The sequence below is a fragment of the Dipodomys ordii genome, unplaced genomic scaffold (genome assembly GCF_000151885.1).
Source record: "Dipodomys ordii isolate 6190 unplaced genomic scaffold, Dord_2.0 Scaffold58, whole genome shotgun sequence".
In the NCBI taxonomy this organism is placed as follows: Eukaryota; Metazoa; Chordata; class Mammalia; order Rodentia; family Heteromyidae; genus Dipodomys; species Dipodomys ordii.
In genome coordinates, this window is record NW_012267274.1 from 5,857,646 (window position 1) to 5,871,624 (window position 13,979).

Consider the following 13,979-nt stretch of genomic DNA (forward strand, 5'->3'; position numbering starts at 1 on the left):
AAAAAAAAAAAAAAAGAAAAACAGATCTGCTGACAGCTTGGTTCAGGACTTCTGATTTCCAGAAATACATAAAATAATAAAAATCTAAGCTGGGCGCTGGTGGCTCATGTCTGTAATCCTAGCTACTCAGGAGGCTGAAATCTGAGGATCATGGTTCAAAGCCAGCTCAGGCAGGAAAGTCCATAAGACTCTTATCTCCAATAAACTACCAGAAAACAAGAAGTGGCGCTGTGGCTCAAGTGTTAGAGCACTTGCCTTGAGTTGAAGAGCTGAGGGACAGCACCCAGGCTCAGAGTTCAAGCCCCACGACTGAAGAAGCAAAATAATATTTGTACTATCTGTACAGTAGCCATAGAGAAGAATACAGGGATTCAGGACCCTCACCTGAAAAAGTACATGTTGGTTCAGGGTAGCAAGTCTCTTCAAGTATTGGCCACTGATGGATGAGCCCTGATATAAAAACCCAAGGCCTTTTCTCTAGATAAAATGAGAAAAGGGCAGTGACGACATCAGGCTCACTTCTGGCTGCATTTAAACAACAACCCAGCTCTAACTGTCCAACCAGATAGTTACTTTTCCTCATGTCCAGAAGCCATAAGGAAAGCAGTGTGGGCAGAAACAGGCTGCTCCCATCTTTCTGCCCTAAAGCCCACCCAGTAGATTCTCAAGCCTCCTGCTGCAGCCCAAGTATTGCCTTTGTATTTCAGGCAGGAAGGTTAGGAAGGAGGAAAAGAAAAGCTTCCTTATCGCCAGGCACCGGTGGCTCATGCCTGTAATCCTAGCTACTCAGAAGGCTGAGATCTAAGGATCGCGGTTCAAAGCCAGCACAGGCAGGAAAGTCTGTGAAACTCTTTGTAAGGTCCGTTCCAGGATGGTGAGCAGACTCCACCTTCTTCGCAGCAAAGTCTCCACCCAGTACCTACATTACCTAGGCAACTGGCACACCTGGAAGAGGTCACATCTGAATTTGATATGGCCACACCTTTCTCTGCCCATACCCTAGATAAGGCCTAGCCCAGGCCTAAATGCCCTCTTTTCTAGCTCTTTCCCAGCTCTCTCTTTCCCAGCTCTCCTCTTGCCCAGCTTTCTTTCCCAGCTCTCTTTCCCAGGTCTTTTGCCAGTGGAGTGCCAACCTTGTCTGGTCCCAGCAGGTCTACTAAATAAACCTACCCCTTACCTGAATACCACGTGCATGGTGCTGTTCTTACTCGGGTACCTCTTTTTTAAAAACCTAACAAATGGGGCCGTGACTCGGATAAAGGGCTTAATGTCAGGATAGGTGGGATTCCTCTCTGGTTTTTTTCCTCTTTTTTATTTGTTTTCCCCTTTTTGCTCTGAGGAATACCCAGAGTTCTGACGGCCTTTTGCGAACTGGTCTATCTGCTGTGGACACAGCGCATCAATACCATTGCTGGCCTTCACATCCATGTCCACACCACTCCTCTACTCTGGTGAGTGAAACTACTCTCTACGGCTCTCTGTCGCTCAGTCTGTCCACACATGGCGCCACGCCAGAGAGCTCCTATGGCCTTTAGCTGAAAGGCCGGTCACCTCTGAAGCCCAGGACGCTTGGTTTTGGGGGCTTGGCCGTTTCTCTCGAGAGGGCTCTGGGGGAAGGCGGGACGCCGCTTCTGTCTGGTCAGCTCTCCTTCACTCACCACACTGACTCTCCTACACATTTAATGGGGTGCTGCGAGTCAATTTTTATGCCATTCTCAGTTTTAGACAGTTTTTGCCTCTGCAATGGTACATGGGCAGAAGTCTGTTTACTTTTAGGCTGTCTTTGCTCTCTCTGCTAATCATGTCCAACTTTCTCTCCTTTTTTTCTACAACTTTTTGGCTTGTGCCCTGAAGAGTGCGACGCAGGCTGGGTCCCAGGGACCCCCTTCTAGGTTCTCTCTCAAAGGCTAGCCAATGTAGGCTTGATCTATTTGTTCAGGGTTTCTTTGCATTTTTTCAGAAATTCGCCATCTTGGCCACATGGTGGGTTAAGGGTTTGGCCCCATCTGACCCTTAACCTTCCACCAAGCTTACTACTCCATCTAGTCTAAGGTGCCTTGCTAACAACTTGCTCTTTTCACAGGCCCTGGTAACTGAGGCCTAACCATCTGATGCACTTTGTTAGCAAAGATGTCTAAACATTGTCAAAATTTTAGGTTTTGAGTTCTGCCTTTTTTGTTTTGTGTTGTGTATTCTGGTACTGACTACATGACTCTAAAATATTGGGCATATCTGTGCTAATATTCTCACATCCAATGAGTTTTGTCATTTCAGAACATTTGTTGGCAATTCTTGATAAGAACCAGGTAAACTCTACTTATTCTACTTGATCTCCTTGTTGCTTTCATTGGAAATAATGGGCTTTTATAGCAAAGATTGCAGTTCAAAGCCAACCGAGGCCGAAAAATCCCTAAGACTCCATCTCCAACTAACCTGCAAAGAGCCAGGCTAGAAGCATGGCTCAAGACTCTTATCTCTAACCAGCAAACACTGCAAGTGGTACTATAACTCAAAGTGGTTCAGTGCTGGCCTTGAGCTCAGGGACAGTTCCCAGGCCTTGAGTTCAATCCTCTTTGAATACCAACTGGGACAAGCCATCCCAGCAACGGGCACCTAGACTCAGCCAGTCTGGGGAACAAGGGAACATGGAGAGGAGTAAGAGGAGATGATGTCACATCAGCTACTTTGTGCCTGCCCTTTCAAAATTAACCAGAGCCGGGAGGTCAGTAGAAGAAGCCTGCCCATCCAATGTCAATACCTGTCTACCTATTAACAACAGGAATTTATATTTTTGCCTTTGTTACCTGACTGCTCCTCTACCTAGTCACCAGATGTCAGAAGTAGCTAGGAACATTTCTACCAACATTTTCAGCCCCAAGTCCTTCCTCTTGCCATTTATTTGCTCTATAGTATTTTTCAGCCCCTCAATGCCTCATGAGACTTCTCCAGACTTCATCTAAGGACTCACGCCACCAAGGGACAGCTGCTGATCACTGCCTTCTCTGGGAGGGGACCAAATTCCAGTCTTTATCCCTAATGTCAGCACCCCTTGTCAGCAGGAAGTAGCCAGAGAGAATTCGCGCCCTATTTCATGATTATTAAAAGGCTAGAATGTAAGGTCCGCTCCTGGATGGTGAGCAGACTCCACCCTCCTCGCAGCAAAGTCTCCACTCAGTAACTGCATTACCTAGGCAACTGGCACACCTGGAAGAGGTCACATCTGCATCCGCTGAAGTCACATCTGAATTTGATGTGGCCACACCTTTCTCTGCCCATACCCTAGATAAGGCCTAGCCCAGGCCCAGATGCCCTCTTTTCTAGCTCTTTTCTCTCTTCTCTTTTCTAGCTCTTTTCTCTCTCTTTCCCAGCTCTCTTTCCCAGGCCTTTCCCCACCGTGTGGAGGACCAAGATGGCCTGGTGCCAGCTGGAATGATGAATAAACCTACCCCTTACCTGAATACAACGTGTGTGCTGCTGTTCCTACTTGGCTACCTTTTTAAAAATCTAACACTCTTATCTTGAATAAAAATCATCAGAAAACTGGAAGTGGCTCTGTAGTTCAAGTGGTTGAGCGCTAGCCTTGAGCTGAAGAGCTGAGGGACAGCACTCAGGCCTAGAGTTCAAGCCCCACGACCGACAAAAAAAAGAAAGAAAGAAAGAAAGAAAGAAAAGCTTCCTTATATCCCAAAGATCCCTTGCTTGCCCCTTCTGGGCCAGATCTCCCTGAGTGGCATATTGAAACTGCCATTTGGATGGATACACACTCCCTCCCCACAGCTTTGGGCATGTTACATTACATTTCCAATGCTAAACCTACAATCATGTCTGAATTTCAGTTCATCTGTGATTCCATCAATCCTTATTACTATAGCTGGAGTATGCGTAGCCCTTTCACATTTACTTGTATCAACCAAGACTCCGGTTGCCAGTGGCAAAATCCAAATTCCAAGGGAGAAAAGGCATAATTAAGGTTTGTACTCGAGGCCTCAACCTTGCTAGGCAGGCACTCTACCAGGTGAGCCAGATTCCCAGACCTTTTTGTTACATTTCAGGTCCCAGAGCCTGGGATCTGGGATCCTCCACCTCTACCTTCCACATAAGTGGGTCACAAGATGCATACGGTACCACACCTGGTCCCCCTGGCTTAAATTACTAAGAATTCACTGGCCCACACAACCTGACATTCTAACAGTCGACAACATCAGGTTTGGCTGTTTAACAACTCTAGGGGAATCGAGTTCCAGGCAAGCCGGGGAAGTCCCAGCGCCACTTCAGCCATGTGGTATCAATTACCTGGAGACAGACCAGGCTCAGCCCGAGCGTAGACTGCACTGGCCGCGCAGGCAGAGCAGTGATGTGCAAAGCCCAGACAACACAACACCTCTCTATCTACCAGCGCCTCAGAAATAACCATTCTGAGTTAAGCTCATGGTTCTGCTCCGATGGTTTTCCTGCACAAGGAATAGTTGCCCAGCGTGGATGTCCTGCTTAATAGCGGATGATTACTCCACAGAGGCCTGGCTCTGTCCCAAGTCAGGTTCATCATGAATCCATCTGTATCTAAATACTTCTTAACCCCGGCAAACTCTCTCTTGGCTTTTTCGCTTAAGGCTGATGCTCTATCACTTGAGCCACAGTTCTACTTCTGGCTTTTTTCTGGATAATTGAAAACAAGAATCTCACAAATTTTTCTGCTCAGGCTGGCTTTGGAACCATGATCCTCAGATCTCAGCTTCCTGAGTAGCTAGAATTACAGGTGTGAGCCATCAATGTCTGGCTGTGCTGTCTCTTAAGGTATAGGTTTCGAGCTCATATTAATCAATATGGAGCTTTGGGTTTATGTTATTGGACTACTGTTTATTCTATTCAATTCTTTAACCTACTAGACACCAGGGTGTTAATGGGCACAAAGACAAATGATCAGTGGCCACTGGCTTTAAGACAGGCTGAGGACTGAGTAGTCTGTGACTAATTTAACTCTAATAAAATCTGGGAGGAGAGCAGGGAGGGGGGTGGGAAGAATATAGGCAATTTACAAAATCAAAGGGAATGCTGAACAACCAGACTTCGGAAAGTACAGGAACCATCAGCTCCAGGACTGAAAGATAAAAGACAGTTTCCTTTCAGCACCACTGCCAGAATGAAGTTGCTCCCAACCCATGTCATAGTGCTTCACATGGCAAGTTCTGCTGGTCCCATAGGCTCCTGTCTCGTGGCTAGGGGAGTCTGGGAGCCCTGATTGGTAGTGCTACCATCGCCATGTAAGAGATGGTGGTCCCTTGAGGGTCAGAGAAAAAAACCAAAGTACTGACATAAGAAAAGGAAGGGTGGGGGATCAGGTGTGGGGGTGTGTGATGGAGGCATGTCCAGGTAACATGGAGGGAGGGAGGGAATACTTGAGTCCTGATGGGGTAAACCAGAGAAGCTTTTCAGAAGGAGTAACACTTCAACAGAAGAGAGCTGAATATTGGCAGAAATGTAGGGGTCAAGGAACCCTACTGCACTGTTGATGGGAATGTAAATTAATACAACCCCTCTGGACAGCAGTCTGGAGTTCCTCAAAAAACTAAACATAGATCTTCCCTACTACCCAACCATACTACTCCTGGGCATACTACCCAGAGCATCACAAGCCAGGACACTTGCACATCCATGTCCATTGCTGCACTACTTGCAATAGCTAAGTTGCAATAGATAAGTGGATTAAAAAAAAAACGTGGCCAGGTGCTGGTGGCTCACACCTATAATCCTAGCTACTCAGGAGGCTGAGCTCTGAGGATCACAGTTCAAAGCCAGCTCAGGCAGGAAAGTCTGTGAGACTCTTATCTCCAATAAACCACCAGAAAACCAGAAGTTGTGCTATGGTTTAAGTGGTAGAGAACTTGCCTTGAGTTGAAGAGCTGAGGGACAGCTCCCAGGCCCAGAGTTTAAGCCCTACAACTGACCCTTCCCCCCCACAAAATGTGGTACCTATACACAATGGAATTTTACATGGCCATTGGAAAGAATAATATGTCATTTTCAGGGAAATGGATGGACCTAGAACAAATCATGTGAAGTGAGGTAAGCCAAGCTCAGAGACAAATGGCATGTGTTTTCTCTCATATGTGGAAATTAGATCTAAAATACACAGGAAATTAGACATGTCTCTAATGAGACCAAGGGAAGACACTCTTAGGAGGAACAGAAAGGCACAATAGCTATGTGCATCTGATCATACAAAATAATGAACTTCAGGAAATGGAAACAAGAAGTTTTTTCATTTTGGCTGTTTTTGTTTTCTTTTGTCTTGTCTGGCTGTCTTTGGGAGTGTAGGAGAGGCACAGAAGTGGAGGAACACAGGGTAAACAAATGCAGCAATGGCACTCACTGGACACTATGTTGAACATGAACTACACAACTTGTGGGTGGGGTGGCAGAGAAAAACAGAGAGAGAGCAAGGAAAGGGGTGACATTGTCCAAAAGGAAATTCACTCTTTGCTTGACCTATGTAACTGTAACCCTTCTGATTTTAGCATTTTCAAATTTAAAAAGACCACGAAAAAAAAAAGTTGAAAATGAGGAGTTTCCCAGAAGGTGTGGTGAAGACAGCATTGTCAGGTGGCACAAGCATACAGTTCGTGAGGGTGAGTTTCACTCTGAGCAAGGATGAGAATGTCATCCCAGGGAGGGAGGATTAGCAGTAGAGGCTGAAAGACTCAGGGAACCCAGAAGGGAACAGCCAGGCTCAGGAAGAAAGGAGCTGGGGCAGTGCTGGTGCTTACCTGTCTACTTGCACCCCTTACCTTTTACTTCTGTTGAATTTTCAACTTCCCTGCTGCTGGGTGCCAGTGGTTCATGCCTGTAATCCTAGTTACTCTAGAGACTGAAATCTGAGAATCATAGATTGAAATCAGCCATGAGACTCTTTTTTTTTGGGGGGGGGTCTAGTCGTGGGGCCTGAACTCTGGGCCTGGGTACTGTCCCTCAGCCCTTCAGCTCAAGTCTAATGCTCTACCACTTGAGCCACAGCGCCACTTCCGGCTTTTTTCTTTTTGTTTATGTGGTGCTGAGGAATCGAACCCAGGGCCTCAGGCATGCAAGGCAAGTGCTCTACCACTGAGCCACCTTCCCAGCCCTCCATGAGACTCTTATCTTCAGTTAACTGCTAAAAAGTCCAGAAGTAGAGCTGTAGCTCAAGTGATAGAGTGCTAGCTTTGAGCGAAAAACCTAAAGGACAGCACCTAGACCCTGAGTCTAAACCCTGGCCCCAGTTAAAGAACTTTCCCAAGACCTTCCCAGGGCATTTACTCTCCATCTTGTGAATGACAGAGCCATGGGGATGCCACGGACACCCCGTGGACAGTGGATTAGAGAAGTCAGGTCACATGTGCATAGCCAACACCATGAACTTCAGATCTAACATCTGTTTCAGAGAGATTTCCAACATTTTGAATTGATGGCTAATATTCAAAACTGTGCATATGTCAATAAGAATCAGACATCTGGTTTCTTGTGGACAATATGAAGATCTGGTGGTGTCAACTGACGTTCCTACAAGGCCGTGTCTACTGTGTGGCACAGCAGCATCCTCTGGCCTGGCAGGGGCCTTGCCCAGTTGGGTTCTCTCCCTTAGACTACAGCCTGGCCCTCTGAAGGCTGAGGCTGGCTCAGCTAAGAGGGGCACGTAGACTGTAGAGACTGTGAGAGTGCAGAGAGAGAAGACTCAGAAGATGACGACAAAGGCATGAAATCTGGGTGCAGATTTGAGACCAGAGGGCTTTGACCGCTACTTAAGCATATATCATACTGGTCTTTATTTCACTCCAAGGTGGGAGGTTTATCAGCCTTCAAATAAGAGCCAGCCTGGAGTGCAAAGAAACTAAGCAAGAGCTTGAAGCCCTGGGTTCAAGTTCACGTTCAACATGGCATGGGCTACACACTGGCAGAGAGGAACCCAGATGGTATCTGTGTCTCGGTTCTTTCTGGACCTGTGATCACAATTCCTTCCTATGGTCTCAGCTTGGCTTTCCTCCCTTATTCCTTTTCTCCAAAATATACATCTCCCACTTTCTAGATTCCCAGTGTAATATGGCAATTCCCTCCCCTCCCCTCCTCACCAAGGACATGCAGTTGAAATCTCTTCTCTTCTCTCCCTCCCTCTATCCCTCCCTCTCTCTCTTTCCCTCTTCCTCTCCCTCCTTCCCTCCCCCCATCCCTCAAAGTTTTTTTGGGTACTGGTGTACTCAGGCTTGAATTAGGGCCTTGTGCTCTCCCTTAGATTTTTTTTTTTTTTCCTGGTCCTAGTCCTTGAACTCAAGGCCTGGTCACAGTCCCTGAGTTTCTTTGTGCTCAAGGCTAACAATCTACTTACTTGAACCACAATACGACTTCTGGCTTTTTCTGAGTAGTTAATTGGAGATAAGTGGCTCATAGACTGTCTGCGCCGGTTTCAAACCATGGTCCTCAAATCTCAGCTTCTTGAATAGCTAGGATTACAGGCATGAGCTACTGATGCCCAGCTCCCTTAGCTTTTATGCTCAAGGCTGGTGCTCTACCACTTGAGCCCACATCTTCAGTTCCAGCTTTTTTTGGGGGGGGGGAGTCTGGTCGTGGAGCCTGAACTCTGTGCCTGGGCGCTGTCCTTCAGCTCTTCAGCTCAAGGCTAGCGCTCTACCACTTGAGCCACAGCGCCACTTCTGGCTTTTTTCTTTTTTCTTATGTGGTGCTGAGGAATGGAACCCAGGGCCTCAGGCATGCAAGGCAAGCGCTCTACCACTGAGCCATCTTCCCAGCCCCTCCAGCTTTTTTTTTTTTTTTTTCTGGTTAATTGGAGGTGGAAGTCTTATGGCTTTTCCTGCCCAAGTTGGGTTTGACCTGTGATCCTCAGATTTTAGCCTCTTAAGTAGCTAGGATTTCAGGTGTGAGCCACCAGCATCACATTTATAAAGCTGTCTCTTTGGCATATGTCTTACCCCCTCCCCCGCAGTGGGCAGGCACACACTGAGGGGTGTTACCTAGAGAGCTATAATTGTGTTTAATTCCAGAAACATAAGATTTTATCTAAGGTGCTTAAGGTGGTTTGTAATATTGCCTTCCCTCCCTTTGCATAAAGGCCCAGTCTCTCCATTGTTAATACCATTCACAGCCCAGACAGCAGCTCCCCAAAGCTATGCTGGAATTACTCGGTGTGCACTAGCCAGGGAAGCCTGGCACCATCGATGTGCATCAGTGCCTCTGGGATAGCCTTTGCCTTCTCCTCCAGATACTATCTAAACTGTGAAATTCATTAAATAGCCCCAGAAATGGATCAGGTTATTTAACACAACATCCCTAATGGTGCAATAGCTCTGCTGTCCACGCTGATAGCGAACATTGTCTTGAGTAGTGTTATCAGCCCAGGACACCCGCTATGAATATTGATCCTGGGCTTGTTACAGCCATCACTTACCATCAGGACAGGTCAGGGTTGGAACCCACCTAGCATCAAAGCAATTTAAAGACAGCACTCAGGCGGAATGCTAATACCCATGCTGGAAAAAAAAAATCAAATCAACTCCATGCAAGGGGAAGATGGCTGGCTGGATGTGGACATATGCACTAAATAGGAGCAAGCCAGTATAAACACATGTCTACATAAAGCAAGTAGCTTGAAAACAAATTTCCTTAAGCTTTCTTATGTGATTTCCTCTTAAGCTGAAGATCATACCCTGGCTACTCAGAAGGCTGAATCTGGGGATCACAGTTTGAAGCCAAGTCTATGAGACTTATCTCCAATTAATTGAACAGTTGGATGTGGAATTGTGGCTCAAGTGGTAGGTAGAGCCACAAATTTGAGTGAAAAAGCCAAGTGAGAGTACAATGCCCTGAGTTCAAGCCCCAATACTGGTAACATACAAGGGCGGGGGGGGGGAGAAGACGTCATTTTTGTTTGTTTGTTTGCTTTAAGTTGATGATTGAGAGCATGCTCTTAGGTCTCTTCTGTCCATGGGCACAGCAGTGTTTCTTCCCTGTCAGCTATGGATGAAGGCCAAGCACTGAGCAAGAGTCCACACAGCCTTGTGCTCCATGGAGCACACATACAAGAAATGCTAGAAGCCGGGTGCTGGTGGTTCACGCCTGTAATCCTAGCTACTCAAGAGGCTGAGATCTGAGTATCATGGTTCAAAGCCAGCCCAGGCAGGAAAACTGGAAGTGGCTCTGTGGCTCAAGTGGTAGGATGCTATCCTTTTGCTGAAGAGCTGAGGGACAGCACTGAGGCCCAGAGATCAAGCCCCACGACTGACAAAAAAAGAAAAGAAATGCTAGGGGGAAAAAAGGCAAGAATTTTTAATTCACTACAAAGAAGTTCTTAAAGATCTACAGGTTTAAAGAGTATGACCTTGAGAGGGGAGGGTGAAAACAGTCCTAGTACTCAATGTGCATATGTGCAAATGGAACTAAATGTGCAAATGGTAACTTGAGGGGATGGGTGGAGTTGGGAGAGATGGGGGAGAGGCAGGGAAGGGGTTACATTGATCAGGATGCATTTGTACACATAAACTGACATGTTAAGTTGAAACCCTTTGTGCCACTACTTAAAGAAGATAATAATAAGAAAAAGGATGGCCTCTATATGTTGTTGACATTCTCTCTCATTGCTCTTTTCCTATAGTTAACACCCCTAGACTTCAGAGGAAAAGTAACGCATACAAAAGAAAACCTACTCATAAAATGTAAGCAAAACCTTGTAAGGCAATTTATCAAGTGTAAAACAGTGATTCCAGTTGTCCTTGCTATGCAAGAGGCCTTCCTTGTCCCTCATGAGGGGATATAAGTGACCTCAGGCATGCTAATTCCTCCACCCTGTAAAATACAGGAAAGTAGTAAGAGGAGGATTGGAAGCAATGGGAGGAAACCACACATAGTATTTTCATTCTGGAGCAACCTTATGGAGATCTAGTTTCCTGCTGTCCCGAGGAATCTAATCTGTCTGTCTGTCTATATCTATAGGTGTATATACATGTATATATATATATATATAATACAATGTTATTGTTTGTATCTATATTGAGTGTACTTAGGATATAGATAGATGATTGATAGAGGCATCTTTACATAGAGATGCGTGTGGGAAGGAAAATGTAGACCCTTTGAAGTCAGTAGTGGAGGGGAAAGAAAAAGGAAGATTTGGGGAGGCTGGGAGCATTCGAGGCCCTCATCTAATCCTAAAGGGGAAAGAGGAAGATTTTTTTTTTCTTCTCCTTTTAAGTAAGTGAGAACTAGGTGAGAAAGAGTTGTCTAAACAGAGAAGAACTCTCAGCGTGTATTCTGGAGGATTCTGGCTTCGGGGTGCTGTGTCTCCGTTGCAGGGTTGTCTGTTCTCTGGGTTTCCTCCTTTGAAACATTCCTTTGGGCCAGAGATGGTCCGGTGGGTCTGGGTCGGGCAACTTCCTGTCCTGAGCTTTAAAAGCACAATCCATCTTCTCTTTGGGACTGGAGCTGGTTTGAGTGTCGGCAAGGCTTTCAAGTCTGCAGAGAATATGGTGGCTACCTCGGGGAGGGGCCGAAGGTTTGAATGAGAAAAGCTACTGGGAGCAGGGCTCTAAGAACGCCTCTTCAATAACAGATGAGATTAGTAGCTCCCAGCCCTTGAAGAGAAGACTTCTCCTCCCCTTCCTACTTCTTATCTGCCTTAGACAATATTAATTGCTAGGTCATTGTTTGGAAACAGCATGGGGCCGGGAAGAAAGGAGAAGCAGTCTTCTTGGTGGAGGCTCCGGGTGGAGGGGACTGGAGAAAGCCTCAGAAACTACCACGAAGTAAATACCTACTGCTTTCATGACTGCCAGTGACAAGAAAAAAGTTATACTGGCGCTGGTGTGGTGGCTTTAGCTTCCCCAACAACTACCACCCCAGGAGACCTGGGAGACTCAGATGGGGCCCATCTTAGTCTCCCTTCCCTGATCTTAATGCAAACCAGCCAGCCTCTTTTAACCTTTTCCTTCTTGGGGACAGAGCTCAGAACCCTGGTGAGAATCAAGGCCTGCAGCGTTTCAAGGGTCGGGTCCTGGGGTCTCAACACACCTGGGCAGCTCCCCTCCGCCCGTGTCCCCTGCCCCGAGCCTGCCGCTGGTCTCCCTTGGTTCTCTGCAGAGCTTTTGGGGTAAAAGAGAAAGCCTCCTCTCCGGTGAGAAATACCAAGACAGACGGTAAGAAATAAAACCAACCAATCAAGCAACAAACAAACAAAAATCCAGCCCTGGTCCAGCCTAGACTGTCTTGCGAACTCTCTACCTCTAGACAGACGACTTGCTCTCTTTGAACCTCTGCATTCTCTTCTTTCAAAGGCGGTGGTGGTCTACGCCAGGCTTCCCACCCTCACCCCCTCCTCACAGGGACTCCCAGATCGGCGAGGGAGATGGCGGAGGCCGCAGCGCTTTGTGCGCGGTGACCCGCAAGGCCGCCAAGGCTTTCCCCTCGGATGCGTTTAGACGACTCTGAAGCGATCGCGGTGGTTCGCGAGATGCGCTCCGCCTCGCCTTGGATGCCCTTGGTCCTGGCCTCCGTGGCATCCCCAAGTGGAAGAAGGCAGGTGTCCCAGGGCGAGGACGCAAACTCAAGCCAGAGGGAGCTGTGTGTGCCCCGGGGATTCCGGGGGGTAGGGGGAGGGCTGGGGCGGGGGAGGGGGGATCCTGGGCCGAGCCAAGTTCTGCAGGTCGGGTGGAAACTCGTGCAATCCGTCGCGCTGTCCCCGCGGGTCAGGCGCGCGCCCCGCCTCGCGGAGCCGCCTCCGGCCAGCGGACCCTGCGCACCCACCCTGCCCGCGGCGAGGGCCCGAGACACCCAGGTGCCAATGGGCGCGCGGCCCCCCGCGACTCGCTTCCCGCCCCGCCCCCAGGTCCCCTCCCCACTTTCCCTCAGCGGAGTCAACTCAGATCCCGGCTGGAGGTCGTCGGGCCGAAAAGCTACCCCGACGCCTGGCGATCCCGGACCCCGAGCCGCCGGCCCCCGGGGCCCGTGGGCGGCCGGCATGCTGGCGTGGCAGGACGGCGGAGCCCAGGCGGCGCCCTCCCACCACAAGATCTCCTTCTCGGTGCTGGACATCCTGGATCCGCGGAAATTCACGCGCGCCGCGCTGCCCGCGGCGCCCGCGGCTCCTCCCCAGGATACCGGAGAAAGTTTGGCCGCGGCCGAAGCTGCGATGGACGCCAGCCCCGCGGACCCGCTCCGAAAGCACGAGACCCCGGGTAAGCTCCGGAGACGCCCCGAGGACAGCCGAGGCGGCGCGGGTAGCGGTCGGAGGCGCACGGGGGGCGCAGGTGAGGCGCGCGGCGAGCAGGCGCGGGGGCTGCCGCCGCCGCCGCGCCCCTGCACACCCAGGCGTGCAAATGCCACCAGTCCAAGTGGAAAGCGAACGCCCGGCCTCCCCGGCTCCGGCCCCCTCCTCCGACTGGTACTCCACGCCCTCGCCACGGGCTGGAATAGAGGTCGTGTGACCTTGGCGTCGCCTTTAGCATCATCCCCATTTCAGGGGTGAGGAACCGGGTCGGGTGCCCTTCCGAGCCCTGCGGGACACCTGCAGGGGCCGACGCCGCCTCGGCCCGCTCGCTCCGGGCGACCCAACAATGGACGGGGCGGGGAGGGGGAGGTGGGGCTGGGCTAACTTCGGGTACTCTCTCTTCGGGACCCCGTTTTGACTTAGCCCCGATGTGGACGGGACCCCCGGGGGAGTGTCCAGCACAGTTGGTGGATGGACGATTACAACAAATCAAACCCAAACCAGGACTCCTGCCTGGGGGTGGGGGTGGGGGTGGGGGTGGAGGCGGGCTCCAGATTCCTTGGAGGGACCTCTGGGGTGGCGGCTCAGGTCTCTGGGGAGGACTGGGAGCCGCATAGCCCCCCCCTACTTCTCCCCCAAGTCAGCAGGAGTCGTCTGGGGACCCCGGGGGCCTCTGGCGGCCGAGCTGGGGCCCGGGGTTGCGGATCTGGTAATTGTTCCGAGAGTCTCTGGGAGGGGC

The 13,979-nt window shown here is 49.5% G+C and overlaps 1 protein-coding gene across 1 annotated transcript in view; it reads left to right on the top strand.

Annotated features, from left to right (window-relative positions):
- Positions 1-12,991: 12,991 nt before the first annotated feature.
- Positions 12,992-13,979, top strand: part of Nkx1-2 (NK1 homeobox 2) — a 2,435-nt gene continuing 1,447 nt past the window's right edge. Inside the window, exons 1-2 of the mRNA XM_013021890.1 lie at positions 12,992-13,280; positions 13,664-13,783. Coding sequence (XP_012877344.1) covers positions 12,992-13,280; positions 13,664-13,783 — 409 coding nt within the window. The remainder of the gene's footprint in view (positions 13,281-13,663; positions 13,784-13,979) is intronic.